The sequence below is a fragment of the Galeopterus variegatus genome, unplaced genomic scaffold (assembly GCF_000696425.1).
Source record: "Galeopterus variegatus unplaced genomic scaffold, G_variegatus-3.0.2 Scaffold3136, whole genome shotgun sequence".
Taxonomy (NCBI): domain Eukaryota; kingdom Metazoa; phylum Chordata; class Mammalia; order Dermoptera; family Cynocephalidae; genus Galeopterus; species Galeopterus variegatus.
In genome coordinates, this window is record NW_007729247.1 from 53,100 (window position 1) to 77,524 (window position 24,425).

Below are 24,425 nucleotides of genomic sequence, written 5' to 3' on the forward strand. Positions count from 1 at the left end.
ATGCCAAGTTATTTTAAAACATGGGGGAGTGAGACACTTTAAGATTCAGAAAGTACCAAAAACTTTTACTAGTGTTGCATTGAAGGCACATATACAGTATGGATGGATTGTGTACGTGCTACAAAAAGACATTCTCTAGATGCATCTGGTGTTCAAGGATAAGGATTTCAACAACAGAGAGGTATGAGGTGATATAAGCAGAGGACCCCACCGTTTTGCATTGGTTAGATTTTTAGAATAAAAAATCTAAACCTGCATAATGTTCCATGCCCTGTGGTATACTGTTTCTTTTGGGGGATGGTTACTATTTGATTCTTTGCAATCACCCTTTAGTGCTCTGTTGACAAATATCTGGACTTGTGCGTTAAGTCCAGTATACACTCATCAATTAACTTGTGTTGTTTTCTCTAATTTTGTGAAGATACAATGTTTGAGAAAAGGTCCTAAAGATTTCAGAGTCTCTCTCCTCAACTTCTTATTTTATCAATGAGGAAATAATGGCACCTTTGAAGCCGTTTAATAGATTGAATATGGTTAGATCAAAAATGAATTGCTCTCACATGTTTTCCTATTGAAAAGTAAATTTCTCTAACATGCGAGCTCCATGAAGGCAAGGTCTAAATTGTATCCCAAGTATCATATATGACATATGGTAGGTACAGAGTAAATGTGAATGAATAAATGAAACTAAGACATAGTGACCTTCCAAAGTCCCAAAGAGCTAGTGAAAGAACCCAACCGTCTTGAATACTAGCACATGTTAAACGTTCTTATTTCCAGGACTTTTGGATTGGAACATAGGAAAGTAGTTGTGTGCCCACGTAAGCTCCTTGCACTTTATAAGCTTGTGCTTCATATTCTAGCCTACTAATGAAGCTGTAGTACTTATTTTCTCAATAATAGTTGAAGTTCAAAGTAAATCCTTCAGGAAATTATCCTTATAAAAAGTTTTCCCAATAAAAAACTGTCACAGTTTAAAGCCAATATGGCAAGCTATTATTTTATTTTATTTTTTCTTGTGAAGATGTTATTTCTTGTAAAGAAATTTTAGGACAAGAAATAACATCACATCACGATCCATTATTACCTGAAATATAGTATGTACAGGTCAAGCCATTACTTCAAAACAAAATTTGTGCACACAGCCTTTGGAAAGGAAATGTAGTCTGTTCTGTGAATACAGCTTTCTAAAGATAATCCACTGCACCGGGGTTTCAAGAATAATATAGTAAGAGAATTTTCTTTGGTTCTATTACCTAAATATATTTGGAACTTTCTGTTTGAATATTCTGGAACAAAATTTGTGGGTCTAATTGACTTAACAGTACCTCTAAATTTTCATTTTATACCTTTTAATGACCTCTCATTTCTATGTACATAGATTCTAGCCATCTTTCTGCAAAAAACTATTAGTAGCACCAAATTGCCTCACCGACTGTCAGTAAAACAATCTATTTATTCCCTTTCACTTGCTCCTTTTTCTCCCCAGGGAAGAAAATTCTCTGACCTACCTTGGCTGATTGTAGGTGATAAGACCTTCATTTCAGGAGAGGTCCCACCCCATCCCCAGGAGGGAAGAATGCTGCACAGACAGGCCTTGCTGCGTTTCCCCACTCAGCCTGTTAGTGTTGGATCATACCCTTTTTGTCCAATCACATTTGCACATAATTGTCCATGCTTCAATCATGCCTATCCAATGACGCTTCCACAAAAACCAGAGAGCACAGGGTTTGGAGACCTTCTGGACTGCTCAACTCATCTGTGCGCTGGGAGGGTTGTGTACCCCGTCTCCATCGGAACGGAAGCTCCTGTGCTTGGGACTCTTCCAGACCTCACCCTATGTACCTATTCATCTAGCTGTTTCTTTGTATCCTTTAAAATATTGTTTGTAATAAACCAGTTGACCTAAGTGTTTTCCTGAGTTCTGTGAGTTGCTCTGGCAAACTAATTGAAGCCAAGGAGGGGGTTGTGGGAACCCCGATTTATAGCTTGCTGTCAGAAGTTCCAGAGGCCTGGGCTTACAACTGGCATCTGAAGTGGGGGGCAGTCTTGGGGACTGAGCCCTCCACCTGTAGGATCTGACACTATCTCCAGGTAGATTGTGTCAGAATTAAATTGGAAGACACCCAGCTGGTGTCTGCAGGAGAATTTCTGGCTTGTTCCCTGGTAGGGAGAAGTCCCCACAGAAATCGGTCTTCTGTGCTGCTTGTTGTACTGTGAGAGTAGAAGAAAAACAAACAGTTTTTGTTTTGCCCTGAATCAGGGACTCTGTTCCTTCTATCTTAAAGAAAAATCCCAAGTAAAATAAACAACATAAAAAGTCATAAATCTACTAGTCTAAAAAAACACAAAACTCATTCAACTACAATGTTTCTTTTTAAATAGAGTTTCTTGAAATGGTAATATTCAGGAGTAAATATTAATACATATTTGAGAACTTTTCCTTTATTTAAAATGAAAAAAGAATATCAATATAGAATGTAATTTTTGCCTTTCTCTGAATAAACATATTAAGAACTAAAAAAAAACAGAGTTTTGATCATTCAGTCTTTTTCCCCTCAATAACATTCTAAGAAAAAGAATTTATAATTCATAATTCCTTAAAAGCTGGAAAATAAGATAAAGAGGGAGGGATAGAAGGAAAGAGAATAAGAGACTTTCCAGTGCCTGGGCCTGCTATTTTCATTCTGAAAAGTTAATGAACAAGTTAAATTTTCTAGCAATGCAATGTTGCAGAGATGAATTGCAAGAAACTAGAAGCAGGAGTGTTTGTATTTGCTTGCTGCAAACATTGCTTGTAATGGAAGAGTACAGGCTGTGATATTTGTGTACATACATAAATCAGTTGAAAAAGCCAATTTTACAATCCAGAAATTCCCTCTTCAGGAGGATAGTAAATCCATATTCAAATACACTCAGCATCTGGGGTCATTCAATAATGCCTTATTCACATTTCAGAAGAAAACATTCATCCTTTGCTGAAGTGTGCTTTTAAAGGATATGAGCATGCAAACACAAAATAGCTTATATATCAATTTCCATGTTCTGTCCTGGAGGAAAGAAGTGAAGGGAGTGAAAATTCTAATAATAATGAGTCATTAAACAAGAGAACGTGCAATATGATTTCTAAATCTCATCCACTAATGACTTATAATAATTGTAAAAAAATCAACTTGACATTGACTTGGCAATCTCTTAATTTGAGTGGTGCATGTGTAAAACATTCAGTGTTCTTGCAAATAAAAATGTATTTTCAGGGTTATGTTAATATTTGATTATTTTCCTTTATCTAATTTTTTCTGCTAGGTTCCGTTATTTTCTCCATTCTAATTTTATATTTGTTTCACTAGTTCTTATCCAATATAATGCCTAAAAACATAAGAGAATTACATTTTAGAGAAATTTCACTAGCTGCAAAGGATAAATTCGTTTGATAAAGGCAAATCTGGTTAAAGTCACAAAATATGACTTCACCATAGATTTCTGCAATATGATGAGGAATTGTACATGGAGTGAAGCAATCACCACTGGTACTAAGTTTGATCCACTGCACATGCTGTATTACTACTTTCTTATCATGAACCAGTAATGAAGGCATTAACACTCTCAATACTTACATGTAGAAACAGGTTTGCTGAGGCTGCAAACTTCACTAAGACCACATGCAGTTATTCAAAGGGAAAGCTAGGATTAAAACCCAGAGTATGACTGTCTCTGAGTCTCATGTAATTTCTCTGCTGTCTCCCAGAGTTTACAAACCTTGTAGGCCAATCTCCTCACTTGAGAAGTAAGTAAACTAGGGCCCAGGGATAGGAAAATGCTTTCCCAGAGTGCACATAACGAGGTTAGGACAGAGTCAAGCCAGACCAACCCTCATTGGTGGCTTTGGCTCATTTTAAACCCTGAGACACATTTGCAGTAACGAAGTGTTTCTAGAAAACTGATTTTAGGGATTAGCGTACGTATCCTCAGCTATACTCTGCCTAATATAAGCTCTAAGTCATAGAAACTTCCCAGGCCAGGAAAACATTAATCACTAAGTAACATTGCTTCATAAATATAACCTTATTGACTTCAAGAATGGCTTTCAATGGCTATTTTTTATAAAGGAAGGGATGATAATGAAATATTCTGTTCTAATAAATATGTCAGGAAACAGAGTCTTTCTTTATTCCATCTCTTTCCATAGTCCTGTCCAGCACAGTACTAGAGTTATGTCCTATACTGGTGAATATGGTAAAAGAGACATCACTGTTTCCTGATGGAATAGCCTTCAACCATCATAACATTTATAAAATCAAGTGTACTGGAAGTAAACAACCCTTTATTTAATTTATTCAAGTCTAGTGGGAGAGGATGTGGGATCAATGCCACTCACTGTGTTGTTCCAGAACATTTCTTCCCATGGAAGCTACCAGTCTGTACTAAAGTTGGTGGCTGGATGAGCAGAAGTTACATATGAATAATAGTAAATGAAGTAGTGAACACTTGTCTGACTTACCCGTGAATTAACCACTTCCAGGGAGACATTCTGAGGCGGGGCACTTGGCACTAAAAAAAGAAATTGAATGAGTTGTTATAATTACTGCCAATGTCTTGAAAGGGAAACTCCCAACACTTTTAAAAAGAGAAAGTGTGTCTTTTTCACAGTTCATAATGATAATTAGGTAGGCTAACCCAGGTGTCACTTTAAACTTTTCTAGAGAGATGAAAAATAACTGCATCTGTTTATTTTTTCTCACTTGGTGGGCCAGTTAGTGTTCCATCCAGGGAGTCCCCCAAACTCTCAGGCAACAGAAGACCTGCCGTGACACCAAATACTGCCATTTAATTACAGCTTTCTTGTGATAATCTTCCCAGAGAAACCAATAAAAACACACAGGAGATTTCCTCAAGTGGTTTTAAAGGCTTAAGTTATTGTGCATTTCAGGATCTGCATGGTTTTATGATGAAATATGTCATTCTAATGGTCATGCAGGTTGCTTAATCTCTTTAATGAAATCTTTATTATCTCCTAAGAGGTGAAAAGAAGAAATATTTTCCATTTTTTTAGCTGCATATAATTAAACCTGTGTGTCATAGATGCAAGCAGGTTACCAAATAGCATTTAGCAAGTCAATTTTATTAACAAAGGAGCAGTTTGTTTTTCTTTGTAGATTTTCTAGGAATTTTGTTTCTCTTTCATGATTTTTCATTTTCCCACTTCTTTATGGAAGGATGAAGAACATATATAGTTCTCTTTTTAACAGCTGTAATGAATATTTACTATATCAAAAAAGTGAATATTCTATCATGTGAGTAATTCAAAGTAATTCATTGAATGGCTGTTATGTGTCAGGAACTATTCTAGGTGTCTGGGATGAATCAAGAATAAAATAAAACTTCCTGCTTCACAGTAAGAATAGAAGCAGCATTCGGTAAATTTTTAACACATCTTAAATTCTAATATGAGTAGTTCCTATCCTTATTTATGAAAAATAAATGAGTTTAATAGAGAAGAAATTTTCTCAGGCATTTTCAAAATTCTAAGGGCCATTTTTTGTCATGTTTCCATTTTTTTTACTTGAACTTGAAAAATATCTATATTTTTCTGCAGGATCCTTATATGTTTTCCAGAATTTATTTATGCCCTACTCTGCTTTTACTTTCTGAATAATCATCATCAGGAAGGCATGATATATCTGATTAATTTTTATATCCTCAAAATTTACAATCAAATAATACTTACTGAATCAACGATTGTATGGACAAATGGATATTTACTTAAATATCACGTCCTGGACCTTTCCTGGACATGATGGCAATTGCAATCACTTTTTATGTTTTGATTTTGAACTTCTTGTCTTAGTGCTTGATAACGATTGTAGCCAATGTAGCGTGTGATAAAATGCTCACCTGAGGCTTGTTTGTCATGAATTAAGTAAACATGTATTTTTCAAAAATATCTCATAATTTAAGAAATATTTCAGTATTTAAATTTTTAAAGTTCATACTATGGTTTTTAAATTAAATACAGATTGAAACTCCCATAGGGCTAAGGATTTTTGTCTGTTTTGATGTTGAATCTCCAGCATTGAGAAGAGTATCAGGATCATGGTGCACGATCCAAAAATAGCTGTTGAATGAATTAATTAATTAATAGAAAGCTTATAAGGTATAATAAAAATGCTTTCCTGTTGAGGGTTTTGGTCACGAGTTTTGTTTTGTTTTGCAATTTTATTTTTTAAATTGAAGTATGAATTGAATTTACTATTTATTTATTTATTTTTATTTAATTTATTGAATTATAAACATAATTATTAAGGTATAAATTAGAATTTTATTTTTTAAGTTGAGGCATAAAATGTTCTACATCATACCATATCACAGAGTTTTGAAAAATGTTATCTTTTAAAAGCAAGTTTGGAAATGATATCTTAAGTAATGATAAATTGCTTCTTAAACATGGAAAAATATTTTAGATTATATTTAACATGATAATGCAACATTTATTTGTCATGTTATGTGTTGCTAGTAATATACACTCATTTTTTGAGCAATTAAGTAATATTAAAACATAATTTCAGTAACACTACTAAACTTATGATAAGTGACTGAATTTTGGAAGAAGGAGAGGGTAACTTAGATTTTCATGTGTTTGGTTCTGGGTACTGTGCTAGCTGATATGTAACTTTCAAATGTCATTTTAAGTCTATAAATGGTATTTAACTCCTCATTTCCAGAAAGCCAAAAATACACTAAGAGAAAGGATATATATGTGTTCTTCTACCACCCTTTTAGAAGCATCTGGATTATGTTCTGTATTAGGAATTGAAAGCCACTTTAATAAGATCTTAAAGGTCCTTATAACAATGACATTGCTGTACTTTGTCTTTTTTTTTTATGATATAAATTTCTATTATTTTCCATTAATAACATACTAGCTATTCTTGCCATGTCAGAAAGGAAAGCAGAGTATAGCATTTTTAGTTATCAATCGCTCTGCCCTCCTACTCACTAACCATTTCCATAATATTTAGAGATAAATAGATACAATGGATAGTATTAGATGCATGGTGGGACTGAGGGGAATCCACATTTACCTGGGCTTTTCTTTCTTTCCGAGATGTCTCATTGTCTTATGAGGCAGAGGGGGAAGGACAGTTTGCTCTTTAAAATGTCAAGTAATTTGTCATTTACAATAGGTCTATTAAAGTCAATCAGAGGGGGGTCTGAAAATTGCCTTCAATATGGTAGAGCAAGCTGGTTAGAAAAACATGGTGATGGGGCATTCTGAAGGGCAGACCAGGTTCCCACATTGTAAATGAATCCCCGTAAGTGCGAACCCTTGAATTCCTCCCCTTAGCAAACAGGTGCTGTCATGTACACACAATTTATGGAACAAAATAATTCAAATTTAATTATGAGCTTTTATTCTTTAAGGAACTAATATGGGAAATTCATCATAGACTAAGAGAAACATGTTTCCACTCAGTAGCTTATGTGGCCTAGCTCTGCAGCTTACTAGTCTTTGTGACCTCTTTCTAACTTAGATTTGTTGTCTGTAAAGTAGGGAAAATTACAGTATTGTGAGGACAAAAGATTAATGCAAAGTACTTATATCAGAGCCTTGTACTTGTAAGTACTCAATAAATATTAGTGATAACAGTGTTAACAGTATTACTATAGCACATTCTTATAGTATGTTACCTATATAATTGGGCCCTTTTGCTTCTGGACACAGCAAGCTGGCATGGACACTCATAATTTTAAATTCAGTCATAAAAGCTGTTTATGACTTCTGCATGTCAGCTAGTTCAAGATACTGTTTTGGAACAAACTGAGAAACTAGTTATATGACCTTATGTTCCACAGTCTCAAAGATTTGAAGAAGTAGGTCATTGTAAAGCAATGGTTCACTGGGTGAAGGAATTTGAATAAGAAATGATGTTTCTAACCAGAAAAACAACTAAAGCAGAACTAAATTAGAAATGACAGCTTATCTCGATAAAAATCTTTATAAGCATCTTAGCAGAACAGGAAAACCATTGGGATAATTCAGAAAAAATATGTACATTTAATTGTTTTTTTTCTATTTTTCTCTGCCCCAATATAAATTTTTATGATAAAAATTCCTCTAACATGATGAGAAATATCATGTTCTCTACAACACAGATGCATTTAGAAACAGTCATATATTACATGAGACTTACAAATGGGAAACTCTAAAAATAAGTCTTTACAAACACTTGTAGAGTTTTAGCTGAACTGTCTGATTAATTCAATAAATATTTACTGGGTTTTAGGGATACAGAGATGAGTATAACATCATCCCTCAAATTTAAGATCATGTAATATAATGAGAAAAATATATTGGCAGAGATAACATTTATTAAACACATAGATGTATGTCTTATGCTGTTTTAGGTGTTTATGTGAAATATCTCATTTCACTCTCACGACATCCACCTTTAACAACATCCAAAAAGTCAATGGAGAAGAGTACTCTGTGACTGAGGACTGGGAAGTAGGTGACTATTAAATGTGATTAAAAGCATCTAAATGTGATGTGTGACCTCAGCATGAACGGCTTCAGTAGGGAGGAGAAGCTATCAGGTTGAAGTAGACAGAAAGGGGCTGGGTAATAAGGAAATGAAAGACAATAGTATAGAGTTTTTGTTGGAAAGTAAAAGAGATGAGTTGATTGTAAAGACGAAGTCCCTGCTTTCTGCAATCAAATGCATCCGATAGAAGGAATTGCTGTCCTTTGCACAGTGTTTATTGGGGTTAGGGTCACAAAATCCTTTTTTCTCATGACAGACATTTTCTAAGTCCTAAACATTGCAACACTTTCAAAAGGTAATTCTTGGGCTAATGAGTAATAATCTATCTTTCTCACTTATGACATTTAAAAGCAAAGTGAAGAATAAGGCCACAGTATTACAGTCCAGAGCGTGAATGAAATCTACATAAATTATGTAAAATATTCATTTTCATTTTTTTCTTTTATTTTTATAATTATAAGTTGTGAAGTAATTTATTCTGCCAATAAATATTCTGTTCTGTCTTCAATAGCAGAATTGGATGGATGAATGTAAGATTAACAGTAAAAATAATACTGAAGTGGTGTTACATATAAAATACATTTTTTAAGTCAAAATTGCAAATGAGCATCACTCCTGTGTCCTCTTTGCAGTGTCTTTCATAATATGCATGTCCTTCCTCATTCCACTGACATTGTTGGAAATATCCACAAAGATAGCTTCCCAGATTGAGGAATGATAGATGGGTCACAAAATCACAAACTAAAGTCATTTTTTTAATTCAAAAGATCAATAATTTCTAGCATTAAACACACCAACATGAAAACCATTGCTAAAAGGACCTAGCTCATTGCCTTTTCAATATTCATGGGGGTTATCTCTGCATTTCTGTACCTGCCTGCGTTTTCACTGGTCCCACCTAATATACACTGCTCTACTTTATTTTCACTTTATATTAAATTTTCCAACTTTTGATTATCAACTATTCCATAGATCTCTAGTTTCCCTTGCCTCTGAATTGTCAAATTAATTATCTTCATTAATAGTTCTTTCTCTCTCTTATGGCATTTTAGGAAAAGAGGCAAAGTACAACAAAAAGTATACATTTTTGTGTTCAGTTTTAATATTTTCAATGCTAGATTATTTGCCCCAAGTCCTTATGATATATTTTCAAGTTAAGAAGCATATATAGGTGGATTGTATATCACCTACGCTTTTAATCATCTGTGCCCTTTTAGGATGAAAAATAGAAGAAAGATGTCAGTCTAAATTATTCCACACACATGAACAAATGTGTTTGTGTTATAGTATTTATAGAAATAAAGAAACATTCACAGAAAAATAATGCATACTGACTCAGAGTATGCTCGTATATGAGTACCTTGATAGAAAGTTTAAATTTGACTATAATTGATAGTGTGAATAAATTAGCCAAATTTCTAATTTATGCTAATATATTATATAAATTTTTAATCGGGGAGCCTTGAAAATTAAATCCATGACATGCACACAATAGTATTTCATCACTATATAACAAATATGTGAATGAAGATTTATTGTCTAGAACTTACCATCAGAAAGTGTAACCACTGTTATATCATCAGTAGATACTCCTGGCCCATAGCGATTATAAGCTAAGAATCGAAGAGTATACTCCGTGAATTTTTTCAGGCCTTCCAGTTTATAAGATAGTCCATCAAGCTCTATATTCTGGAGATATAAAACACCACAACTGTTATTAAGGACGCACATTAAAGCAGAAATGACAGCCATTCTGTTCAATCGGTGAATGGATATTACACTCTTACTCACTAAACCACACTCTACTGCTCTCTAGACTTATAATGAGTTGTTGTAAAACCTCACTTATGACACAGACTCCCCCACTAATGTCCAAACTACTCTGCAGACTCCTTGTTAAGACAGCACCAAGCTATTTTTGCAGTCATTAAGTTCCAATTTGTTTAACACCACCCAATATATTGAACCGTCTGGGTTATTCCACCCACTCCAAAATCCTGGCAAGCTGAAGGGAGGTAGTGAGTGCATGGGAACAGAGGCCTGCTCCTGCATCCCAAATAGAATAATTCACCAAGAAACAACAGATTTTGTCCTTCACTTGCTGAAATATACCCACATATCTTGAAACTGTCAGATACTTTGCCTGATACTTTGTCAGATACATTTTTGTCTCCCAAAGTGCTGTGAGGAAGATGGCAACTATTTTTGGTACTTCACAGCTGCAGTAAATGAGGTACTGAAGGTGAAGGTCATTGAGAAAATCAGAGCCAGTTTCCTCTAGAAGACCCATCATTTAGCTCTGCAAGATGATCCCCACACTCACATCTATCTTGGCTGATACTGTTTTTAAATTTATTTAAGTGGGTTGGTGAAATGCATTATTGAAGAGCTAAAATACATAAAAAGTGGGAAGAATAGAAAGTTGAAAAATAAGAGCTAAAAATAGCATGGGGAAAGCTAGTGTAAAAACACATACATTAAAAAGAATGATTACATAGATTACATAGGAGGAGCTCTTGTAATGTTTAACTTATGACTTGGAACTGGATATGAACTTTTTCCCAATAGGACTGTGGCAAAATTATTTTAAAATAAAATCCCTGACCATGCAGTTTATATGAAAACATGAATACCATTCTATGCTTGGAAACCTTCACAACACATAGTAAGATCTCCCAAAGCCTGAGGCCACATTCCTATTTAACTGTACACTTGTGTATACATCTTTTCTTCCATGAAGTTGAGAATCCGAAGTAAACATCTCAATAGTCATATGTATATGTCACAAAACAGAACTGCTGAGCTTCACGTGTCTCCCTAACAACATATTCTCTCTCTCTTAACCTGAACAACTAACTTGCTTCTTTTTAGGTGTCTGTGCTAATCACAGATAGGAAGCAAAATGTAAGAAGGAGGGTAGGGTTCTAAAAGTAAGTTCTACTAAAAACAATGAAAAATAATAAATCACACAGGTGGGGAGAGGACAGAAATGATATCAAATATATAAGAATGAAAAGGGCAGTTTGGCCAAGGCCATTGAATATGTGAACAATTACCCCTTTGGATAAGGAGTGAAAATGCAAATAGCTTCCAGGACTAGGAGGGTTAATACAACTGTGGTTACCCACACTGGTCCAGGTCACTCATTGTTGACTTCACTTCATTGCCCACTTGCTTCTTTCACTACCAGAATTCAATTAAATTGTTTAATGTTTTCAGTAACAAGGGCTTTAAAACTAATCAACTATCCAACGAATGTGTAAACACTGAACTGCAGTAGGAGCTTGCAGATCTCCTCCTATTTCTCTAGCCCTGGAGGCATCCAGTAGATGGAAGCGGTCTGGCCCATTCCCTTTACCTACCTGTTCTTTTCCCGTGGACACCTCAGTGCAGAACAATCTGTAACCTTGGACTGGACCATTTGCATAGGCAGGAGGTTCCCAGGTAATAAGAATTGAGGTAGGTGAGGTAGATACAGCTTGCAGGTTTTCTACTGGCCCTGGAACTTGCACTGCATACAAAAGAAATTGGTTAGAATAAAAAAGTTTCCTTTCTCAAAACAAACAAAATTACATCTTTTACGGTTCAAGGAAATTAGAGAAGCATGTAGTATTTTTTACAACCATATGATATAACAATACAGAAACACAAAATATAAATGTAAAATAATGAAACTTTAGAATCCCTTAATTTTAAAATTCAGAAAAAAGTTTATATTAATCAAAATTATTTATCGCATTTTACCATTGAGGAAACTGGTCAAAAGTATAAGTGACTAGAATAATGGCAGAAAAAGTGTGGGATTCTGAATCTACATTCTTAGTCTAGAACATTTTCCACAATGCCAGTATTCCTTAGCCTGTGTATTGCTAATAACTGCAGAAGGAAAGCAGAAACTATATTAGAGAACATTATTTCTATATTACATTATGGTTCTAATTATAATACAAATGGGCAGCAGTGCTATGGATCGTTTACCACATTGTCTTTATTTAAGTCAGCATTTCACAATCTTGCCCGTTTCTCGGACCTTTAAATAAATTTTAGAATTTCATTTTCACTTTAACTTTCTAATATTCTATTTTCTCTCATTACTATTACTTTACTTAATCAAGGATAAGTAACTTGCTTATTCATAACATTCTAGAGAGGACAAGACCACAATAGCTTTACCAAAACACTTGTGCCCAGGTGTGTTTTGAAACAGAAATATTCATATTTTACAAAGGGAACATAGTGTATATGCAGTGTTTCATGTAACACTTCTAGCGGGGTTTGTGAGAGCACCCTGTTATCAAATGAAATCATATATTTGCAACAAAACATGATATACACACTTCATAAGACTATTAAAAACTAAGAATAGCCTAGCATAAGATCAGGTCAGGTTTGCATGTAAAGTGACTTAAGAAAAACCTTTAGTTTTACTCTTTGTAAATTTTGAATTTGTCTATAATTGTGTATTTCCGCATATGTACCTGAATACAAATACATGGTTTGTAAACGGCAAATGCAATAGCTATGTTTTACTTAAAACTGCTGTCTGCATATTTTTCTCAGTTTTGGATATCACCTAGCATTGTATGTCTTATATACAATTCTGTGCAAATACAGAAAACAATTCCATAGGAAAAATGTCTTGGGAAAAAATGGCTGGCAAGACAGCTGAGGGCACACTTCTTAGATCAGCATGGAACCTAGTAGCACATCTCTGGATTATGTTTTAGAATTTGTCCATGGACTCCAGCCACCTTAAGCCATCACCGCTCACATATTCATTTGGAAAAAATATACATATTTATGTCAGAACCATATATTTTGTGCCACCTTTACATATTTCCCACCAGTCACAAAATCTTGAGAATCCCTGTTCTTGACAATTGTGTTCTTTTGGCCTTAACAAGTGATCTTTTTTCCCCCTTTTTAATGTTTGTATAAAGAAACTTATTTGAAAGTAATAAGTTATAAGAATGAGAATTTTTTATCCAGCTTTATCCATTGTCAACACTTTTATATATATACATATACATATATGTACATATACATATATATATATACTCATATATAGGAAGGTACTTCAAAAAGTTTGCAGGAAAATAGAACCAAAAGATACCATGAACTTTTTAAAGTACCCTCGTATATCTTAATCTCTCTCTCTCTCTCTGTATACATATACAGTCTCTCAGAGAGAGATAGACAGAGACAGAGAAACTGAGAGAATGCATATTAATCTTCACATATTACGGCTCTTTACCCTTAAATATTATAGTGTATATTTCCTAAGAAATAGTACAGTTATCAAATTCAGTGAATTTAATACTAATACAATACTTTTATCTAATCTTCATCTGCATTCTAACTGTCTCAACTGACCAATAATATTGTTTATGTAGCATTTTTCCTGCCAATTCAGGATCCAGGCTAGGGTCAGGTCTCATTGCCATGTCTCTTTAGGCTGCTGTGAGCTGGAAATGTTCTAAAGCCATTCTTCATCTTTTAGGTCATTGGTATCTCTGAAGAATCTAGTCCTTTTTTTAAAAAATTAATAAATGTTCCTCATTTGGGGCATGCTTTAATTTCCTCGTGTTAGATTTAGGCTATGCATACCACACCAAAATAAAACATAAATGCTGTCTGTTCTCAGGGCATCACCCCTAGAAGCACAGGCTCTCTCTCTCTGGCCCTCCTCTGTCATGAGAGTTGAGTACCTGGCCATGGTGATGGCAGGTTTCTCCACTAGAGAGTTTGCTGGTCCCCCACCCCAGCCTGCCCTCAGCTTCACCTCTTCCAACTAATAAGCAATCTGTGGGGAAAAACATTAGACCCATGGAAATATGCTCCTCATCAAACTTTCCCATTGATTTAGCATCTATTAATGGTTCTTGATGGGATCGATTTTTAGCATAGTAGTTACAAAATGATGATTTCCTTTTTTTTTTAACTATTCCAGAACTTTCTCCACATTTATCAGTAGGCACTCAGCATCTTTTCATAAGCAAGAGCCTTTATTTGTATTTATGGTTCTATTATCTCGAAGAGTACATGGATTCCTACTTTTTTATGGTCTATAATTCATTATTGTCCTTAATTATTTTGGTGTTCAACTTGTCCCAGATTTGGCAGGGGGTGGGGGGTACTTCTTAAGCTGGTTTCTCTGTCCTTGTGACATACTCCATTATTTATCAGTGCACTTCTCCTGTCTTTCGGGTGTAATATGTTCCAGGCTCATCTTGATCCTGCCTCAGCTCTGGAATGAGGCATTTCTTCAAGGTGCTCTAGTTCTTCTTAGTGGTGAATGGTATTAAAGACAAAGATCCAGATGTTAGGTGTGTTACTTGCTCCTTGGGTGTCTTTGCTTCTAGGTCCTTTAAGAGAACAGAGCTAAGAAGCATATACATGCATGTATATATAAACATACATTTATGCTTACATATATGCATATACTTGAATATGCAGATCCATATACATATTTTTCATGACTCCACAGTGATGCCCACATTCTAATCCACACTACTGGATTGGGTCTTGCCTTGACCATTCCTCTTTGAGATGTCTTTTCTTCCAGAGGGAGAACCCTTGCTCCCGAAGAGCTGTATTTTACAGACACTTTATGAAAGTGTCCTCACCTCAGTACTCTTCCAGAAAGAGATCATTTTTCCATGAAAAAGTCCCCTGTTCCACAAAAGAAACTTTGAAAGACAATGTTGAGCAACGGGGAGTCTTTGTGTCACGGTTTATCGTGATACTTTAGGAATTGGCTTCCTGGGGATAAATAAAAGTAAATACTTGTCCATTGATATTGTTCAACTGGATTGTCACAGATCACAATAATGAACAGTAATGAAAATGTAAATACTTTGTATGCTTCTATGACTACTGATATAATCACAAAGATAATGTAAATATTTTGAGAGGGGGCACTTGATTTAGAATCTATTTTTATATCTCATATATAGATAGATACTACATATGTCTATTATTATTCCTCTACAGAAGGAAGACAGAGAAAGGAGTGAGATCACTGAGACTGAGTGACCTGCTAAAGATACATGTTGAATGTGAGGTATGCAGGATTTTGACATGGTTCACACGGTGCATACACGTGTGTCCTGGTGATGTGTTTAGTATTATAGGATTGACTGAATGTGTTTCTTCTTGCTCTCCCATGGCTAAACTAAAAGAACATTTTTTTTTTTTTGCTGTAAACATGGCTAAATTTGGGAGCAAAGACTCAGATTTAAAAATGACCGTATTTCAAGTGTGTCATTCCTGCTATGAGATGTAACACATTCAAGGAATGCGAATGAGCCCAGACCTGGGTTCACAAAGCAGAAGGACTCCAGGACTGGGAGATTAGTGGGTGTCTGGGAGAAGGGGGAGGGAGGCAATGCTTGCGAAGTTTCTGCTCATCTGTCCCACTAGAGCACAATGGGGTGTTGGGATATGATTCAAATAGACTCCAAGTTTCGAGGGGCAAAGGAGAAGAAAATGAACTTGCACCTCACCTGACCCATCACATGCACCATAGATGGTAACTTCGCAGAAGGGAAAAGAGTGTGAGGAATGTACAGGACACTCTGAGACTTTCTTGAGGTTCCAAGTGTATCATGGAAGAGAAGCCATAAATGACCTGTTCCCCGAGAGTGAAACGCATGATAATCTGCAAAGCAAACTGAGAGAGCCGCCTACCAAGGCAGGGGCTACACATAGTCAGGAGACTTACAGTGTGCACAGCCCACCTGACTATGTATGGTTCTTTGAGAATCACTGAGGCTTAGAAACTTGTGGGAATCAGATACACAGCCATTCCAATCAGGCATTGTGGGGAAACAGACTAATGGGATGTCTGCAGTTCGAGACAACACTCTCGGAAAAGCAAACATTAGGTCACATGCCACCCCCGCTAAGCTCAGCCCCAGCTGTTTAGTGTTCTGGCTCTTAGTCCAGGAAGAATAGTCAGAACACACCATTTAGTTCTGCAAACAGTAGGAGCAATTGTCTTCTCCATGGTGATATGCACAATGCTCGCTACATAGAAAGTATTCAACAGATATGCATCACATGGATGACTTAATATATGATTACCAAACGCTACCATAAATCACAAGCCTAAAATGTCCTATGTGGTCTAAACCGTTTGATTTTGTTGATTCAGCATTGTTACTACAAGTGATCAGAAAAAGTATTTTCCTAACATACCTGATGAGAACTAAAGTTGGTATATGTGGCTGTGTGTATTGTGTGTGTGAGCCTGTGTGCATTTCGCCTGTCTTGTGATATCTTCACATATGAGGTTACATCATAAAGTTTGTGGAAAAACAGAATTCAAAGATAATACAACTCCTTCCATGAACTTTTTCTTTTTCTTTTTTCTTTTTTTTTTTGACTGGTAAGGGATTGCAACCCTTGGCTTGGTGTTGCCCGCACCGCGCTCAGCCAGTAAGCCCACCGGTCATCCCTACATATGATCCAAACCCACAGCGGGAGCGCTGCTGCGCTCCCAGCGCCGCACTCTCCCAAGTGCGCCACGGGCTCGGCCCGAACTTTCTGAAGACCCCTCATGTATGTAGCTTAGTTGTTACTGATGGGAGAACATCAGATAGTAGGTACCTTAATTTGGACTCAGTTTATACTGGTGGGGCCACCCATGATCAACTGTTTACCAACTGCATTCTTCTCCCTTCCTCGTGGTCATCAGATGCTATTAGGGAGAAGCATGTTCTTGGGTTTACAGAAGAATTTTAGCAGAGATAACGGATACCAGAAATGGAAAGCAGCATTCAGAGCATTTAGTTCAAGTATTCACAAACAGCAGTAGACGCACATTTTTCCCAGTTGCCAACCAAATGAGAACATTCTGTTTGTTGGTATAAAATTTCCAATTGCTTCTTTTCCCGAGAAAGGATTATCCTTCAATATTAAATTATTTCCTACTTTATCTATTTTGTCTTAAAATATATTTTGTGATCTGATTGTGTTGGTAGAATTTATTTAATATTCTTATGTATTAAAATAAGAATACCATAATCTTATATCGGTATGAATAAATATAAATATCAAAACATCAAAGGATTACCATCAAATTATATATATATACATATATACATATATATATATATATTTCATTCATAAAATACTAACCCTCTGATTTAGACCAAAGTACTACCTGCATGTGATATATTCTTCAAAACATTCCTGGTTAGTGTAGACTCTGTGTTTTACTTAAGCTATTAAATGCTTACTCATCCTCACAACAGAACTGTAAATTGAAATTCATGAATTCCCTAACGTTTTCCCTTTGAATTATAGCTCTAACATATATCTCTGGATGATATATTGTTTTATGTTACTTATAGAGATATATACTTGAATGTATATATATATGTATATACTTGCACATTTATTCAGATCCATATCAATAAAGATATTTAAGTATAATTTATATACTTTTTCATATGTGATATATTATGTGCTTATGAGCTGCAAGAGAGAAAAAGAAAAAGGGAAACTCAAGAATGTTCAACAATGGGAATTAGATGTGAAATCAATACAGTTAACAGCTTCAGCCTTTCATTTCATTATGCTTTAGTATGTCAGTCAAGAAACTTAATGGGCTTAACTGCTCATCATTTCCAAGATGTCTTTAATATTCCCCACTAATCCCCTCAGTCGGACAATACTTTTGTGGCAAACTGCATCTCATTTCTTTCTATCTCCATTCAAGTTACCTATTTCTTAAAAGAATGGAAAGATTTCAGAATAGATGCATAATATATGTAAGTAACTCATCAATCAATGTCAAGCTAACCAACTACCTTTTTAAATTTCAATACTGCATTCGAGTAGAAATTCATAATAACACCTGTATCTAAGAACAAATTAAATACTTATGTTGGAGTAAATGAGATGTATTACATGTCACTATTTGCACTGGGAACAATAATTTGTGACTCTCTCTATATATAGTATAACAGAGTACTTTATAATGAGATCTTATTGCATATTAACCAAAAATAATGGCATAAGATAGCCAAATCTTTAATAAAGCATGATTTATCACATATAATCATATTGAAGACAGGGTGTGTGCATGTTTGAAAGACAGAGCGATGAGAGAGAATATACCACCACAATTTAATGAGCTACAATTGATTAATTATAGATGACAGTCAGGAGATATGGTTTCTTGTTACTCTACCCATGATAAAGACCTGTGATTGCCATCAAGGTGTCTATGGACCTCCTGAAGTAGTATGCACATTTTTAAGAATGTGATATGTACATTTTTTGAGTGTAGGGTCCATAGCTTCTTTTATTGGTGTGTGCAATCTCATAAGCGGTAGCTCCTAATGAATTAGATATCTCTGGTTTCTTTTGGTTCTGAAAATCAGTGATTCTTTATTATACAATCATTTGTAGTGATTGTTAATTATTTTAGGATGGAAAATATGACAATTTTACTTTAAAGTATAACTTCATTTTTTAAATCAATTGCTAGCTAGTCTTTAAAAAGCTGAAACATATTTGTGACAGAACTTTTCTATGTTATTTTTCAAATCATGGGCATTCCAAAGGCATTTCAATTCGTCTGGTTTAACGCACCAAGTATTTCAGGTTATATAAGATCTTAAGTCTTCTGGTGATAAAGAAGTCACATAGCATATATGAATTAATACTGCTTTTTTTTTCTTTCTTTTGCTCTGTTTCTATTCAAATAACTACCTACCCATTTGCCTTTCTGACCTCTGTAGTGTAAGTAATTTGATATTTATATAAATCATACTAAAATCTAAATTATGATTTGTCAGATATGTTTATAAAAATATTGGGAGTTTAAATAATCCCTTCCAAATAAGAATGTGAATAATAAGAATAATGATAATAAAAGCTTTAGAAGGATCAAGCCGTGCCACTGTCTTCATAATACTGAATGAGGCTGATGTCTGTTTGCCACTACACTGATGTTTCTCAGCTGGAAGTCCGAAATGAAGACAAACGTTAGCGTCAGAGAACATGTAGTTTAACATTTGAATATTTAAGGTCTTTTTAATATGACTGTGTAGTACAATGAGTTTTACTGTTTCTAAATCACCAATTTAACAGCCAACAGTTTCTTTTCTTTCCTTTCCACTTTTTTTTTTTTTTTAGGACTAATGTAACACTGTATTTGAAAAATCCATCACATGCGTTGTCATTCAAATAGTGATCTATAATTTACATGCTCTCAATTCAGTCCAGATTCCGATGATATTTTACCTCTTTACTAGTTTGCTAATTTAAAAATGATTCCTGAGCTTATTTTACAAAATGGATAGCAATGGATCTTATTAAGTAATTATCTATAGTGATCCAAATAGATTTAGACCACAAAGGTCTCTTCCTTTAAGCAGCAGATTCTATTGCTGATGATCTCAATGAAGGTGTTTCAAATGCAAGCCATTTCTGAAACTACTTGTATTTATTGATAATAAAGTGTATGGTTTGATTGCCTCTTTGATTTTTTTTTCTCCTGTAGTTAACAGCTTTAATGATATTTCTATGAAATCTGTTTCTATTCTGTATGGGGAATACAGCATCAAAAAGCCTGCAGGCAACTGTAATTATTAACATAATGAAACCCCTTTTGATTGAACTATACATAGTTAGGAGATATGACAGTAATTTGGCAAGGAAGAAGCACAAACTATGGGATAGGTTTCTCTTATGAAACCACAGGAGTCTGACAAGATTTGGTTGGAGAAAGCAGTTATTACCTGTTCATTTTATTTTTGGTTTTAATATGCTATCTACTAAGTCACAATGTACTCAACTGTGCCATTATGATTGTTCATGTGTGTATAAATACATATAGAAATAGATATAAACAAACACTTATATACAGTGTGTGTGATATATATGAAGATGATTTATTTATTATTTATATACACACATGTAATATATTAAATGATGGATATTTTTGACAGCTTAATAGAAAAAAAACTTTAATGATTCTCTCTGAAAACAATAGTCTTGGAAGTAGACTTTTTGTGATTCAACCTAGAACTCAAAGCAATTTAATAATAAAAGTGATTACAGGAATTGACCTCAAGATAAAGTCTTTTCAGGAAAGTAGCTCAGATTTTTCACTAACACAACCAAGTAGGAATAACCTTGGTGAAGGATATAGAGTATTTTGAATATCATTGTGGAAAACATAAGCAATGCCTAGAAATGCAAAGTGTAGCGAAGAATGTAGATCCTGACTGCATATTGAGGTCTTAAACCATTTAAACTGGATATTTCTAAGAAATGTCAAAGGCAACTGCTCTATTTTTATGATCTAGAAAAATTACCTAAAGATATCAAACATTGAACGTACAAATTTAAAATTTCAGCTTAAGTTGACATACTACATTTATTTTTTTTTATTTTATTTATTTATTTATTTTTTTTGTCTTTTGTCTTTTTTCCATGTCCGGCAACGGATCGCAACCCTCAGTGTTGCCCCCGTACCGGACCGGGGACCGGCAACGGGATTGCAAGCCTCGGTGTTGCTCCCGCGCCTCGCTCAGCCAGTGAGCGGGAGCCGGTCGGTATGTGGGATCCGAACCCTCGGGCGGGAGTGCCGCCGCGCTTCCCAAGCGGCGCACTATCCAGTGTGCCACCGGGCCGGCCCCTACATTTATATATTACTAAAGACGTGATGTCATAAAACCTAATTATACTGACTTAAAATTTTTTTCGTTCTCAGAATAGCTTGGATCTGGTTACTGTCCATTGTGATTGAAAATTTTAGATAAAAGTATCAGCTAATTTTAAAGCCTAATCGTACTGTGTAGGTGTTTAGCATACAGTGCTTTCTCCAGCACTGTGAAATATTTTATTATTGTAGAAATATTCAAGGAGCTCATTGGGACATAGAAAATATGCATGAAACACCAAAAGATGAGCAATACACAATGTATAGTCAAGGCTAAAATGTCTAAGTATTCCAGAAATAAACCTATGGATGTAGAATACAGTAATGAGGAATGGTTATGGGGAGCTTGGTCAAGAATACTTCTTGAAGAATAATTAAGGATTGCATTGAAGGAATAAAGAAGGAGAGGGGAATTCAGGTGGATAGGACAAATCTGGTGAGTCAGGCTACATCAGTGTGAATCAGTTTTACGGGTAATGGCTTTGACCCCTGTAGCCTTTCCAGAATAAAACTTACAAGTTGGTAAATGGAAAGAGAAACTACTATATGGTTTGGGGAAGGCTTCAGATGATGAGGTCATCACTTAAAAACAATGAGAATAATTCCAAGGTGTCCTAAATTAATGACAGCACAGTTCATCTCATACTAAAGAAACATACAGCAAAACACTTTTTTCCCCCAAGCAAAGCTTTATCATCACATTGTCTTTCTATTTTGTTAAGCATCATCAACAAATCAAATAATGTTCTACCGATCTTTGGAAAATGTGGTGTCGCTCATGATACGCAATGAAAATTTAAAAACTTATCCGTTCTTCTCAAGATGCTTCTCTCTCAAAATTCAGTTGGGAAAAAGTGTTTGCAAAAGAAAATTCTAATTTGCAAACAAATTTTCCAAGAAATTGTCAAGAACTTTTGAGAAAATTAAATAGAAATAGTGAAAAGGTAGAAAGTATCTCTAAAATAACTGGTGGTTTAAAAAAAGATGCCTCAAGTGGTACAGAAACATCTTAGTCTTGATTCCTGGATCAAAAATCTGCTTCACCTATTAAATAATACCATATTCTTGGGTTTACTTACTTCAATACTCTGAGTATTATTTTTTCAAGGTTCATAATTTCTATATCACAGGGGTCTTTTATAAGGACTACATGAGATTATTTAGAAAAGCAAGTGTTCAAAATGATATGGCAGTTAATATTGTTGTTAACTGAAATTAAGTCTTTTAAACTTTTCCAAATTTGGGGGGGGGTTATAATAAATGTCTAAATTTTCAAACACCAAAGCATAAATATTAATATTTGACTGTTGGAAAATATGCACTGCATCTTGCCCCTTGTGTTAGCTTAAAATTGATTTATGATAACAATACCCATTTAAAATGACATTTTTTAGGCACTTGGGTGTAGAACGTGCTACAGAATAACTTTTCCAAATTTTGCTTCCTTTATCAGATGATTGTAGGAAGGAGTATTTGCTCTCCTTAACTCTCAGGATTGTTAGAAGATCATGAGATGATGCATGTGAAGGGGAGATGGGGGACAGCATTCCAAAGATGCCTAAAAGTGTGTGTAGCATGAATCCTGACCTGGGTTACATTTACAATCCAAACTTGGCCAAGAGAGAGCCTAATAAAAGAACTGAGATTTGCCTCATGTGTTATCTCAAATATAAGTTGAGCCTTTCAACCTCCTCGTAAATAATCCACACAGAGTTACTTTTGTTGTTACATTTCCATAATGTGCAGACCATAACCTGATGTTTAATTCTTACAAAAAAGTCACAAGCAGAGACCCCAGGAAGGACATTTGCTGGCCTCTTGCTTGCTTCACATTGATTTGAGACTTGTATGTATTTCAAGATTGTATTTCTGCACATAAAAATCTTGGTTCTCTATAAATAGATACGCATCAGAGAAGCAGGTGTCTTCAGCTTATGTGCAACCCAGGGTGTTTCCCATGGTGATAATGTATCTAAATCCCAGCAACCTTTCTCAAAGTTGGCTTGTATTAAGGGCAGTATGGGAAGAATCAATATCTGATGTTTGTAGTTTTAATAGAGCAATAAATGACATGTATAGATTGCTTTTATAAAAGAGCCCTGCTGCCATTTATTAGAAGAGAAGGAAACAGCAATCTTTTTCAGGCAGTCAAGTGAGCAGATTTTTTTCTACATAATGACAAAAAGATCCTACCTTAAAAGAAACCATTTCTTTGGGGAAGAAATTTATTGTTTATCTATTTCTAGGCTTTAAAAGATAAGGAACTGCCTTAGGCAAGCTGGCTCTTAGGGAGGGACTATAAATTAAGGAAGAAATTTAGAACTCTATTCTCCCAGCACATAGGTTTCACAGAAGTGAGAGTTCTGGGACACTCTGATGCAGGAGATGCCAGCAGATCCCTTTGAATAAATCTCTGATAACACAGACCAGCAGTAAAGGGTATGTATGGCCTCCAGAGTCATTGAACCTGGGTCCAAATCCATAGTTCTCACTCAGGCTATGTGGCCAGGGTCAAGCTACTTAACGCCTTTGAGCTTAGGGTTTTTTGTGAAGATTAATAATAAATAATTTATGAATGGTGTTTGGCACAAAGGAATTACTCAATAAATAATAACTAATTTTACAGTGCGCTGGACACTGTAAGAATTGAAGGGGAAACTGAAAAGTTCCATAGAACTTACAGTGTGAGGTGGCAGGATCACAAGGAGCCAGGAGGAAACCAAAAGAGGTGGGAGAGATTACCAGGGGCTGGACCATACTGGATCATAATGGCCTTGGGAGGGTTTTGATGTTTTATTCTAGAAATCAGAAATGACTTGTAAGCATTTTACTCTCTGCCTTCCACACCAAGAGTGAATTGAATGGGCAAATGTGAGAGTTGGGAAACTAGCTGGTAAAATATTCCATAGTTCCGAAGAGAGACATTAACAGCTTGAATTAGAATGATGGCCATGGAGATGAAGAGAAGGAGAGGAATTTAAAACCTATATGGAAGGTGGGCCGGCCCTGTGGTGCACTCGGGAGAGTGCGGCGCTGGGAGCGCAGCGACGCTCCCGCCGCGGGTTCTGATCCTATATGGGACTGGCTGGTGCACTCACTGGCTGAGCGCGGTGTGGGCGACACCAAGCCGAGGATTGCGATCCCCTTACTGGTCATGAAAAAGACAAAAAAAAAAAAAAAAAAAAAAAAACCTATATGGAAGG

The 24,425-nt window shown here is 35.3% G+C and overlaps 1 protein-coding gene across 1 annotated transcript in view; it reads right to left on the minus strand.

Moving 5' to 3' along the window:
* Nucleotides 1–4,501: 4,501 nt before the first annotated feature.
* The window catches only part of LOC103599875 (netrin receptor DCC-like), a gene marked incomplete at both ends in the record, with an annotated part of 151,170 nt that continues 131,246 nt past the window's right edge, over nucleotides 4,502–24,425 (minus strand). Inside the window, 3 exons of the mRNA XM_008584056.1 lie at nucleotides 4,502–4,551; nucleotides 10,094–10,232; nucleotides 11,906–12,054. Of these exons, the coding sequence (XP_008582278.1) occupies nucleotides 4,502–4,551; nucleotides 10,094–10,232; nucleotides 11,906–12,054 (338 nt within the window). The remainder of the gene's footprint in view (nucleotides 4,552–10,093; nucleotides 10,233–11,905; nucleotides 12,055–24,425) is intronic.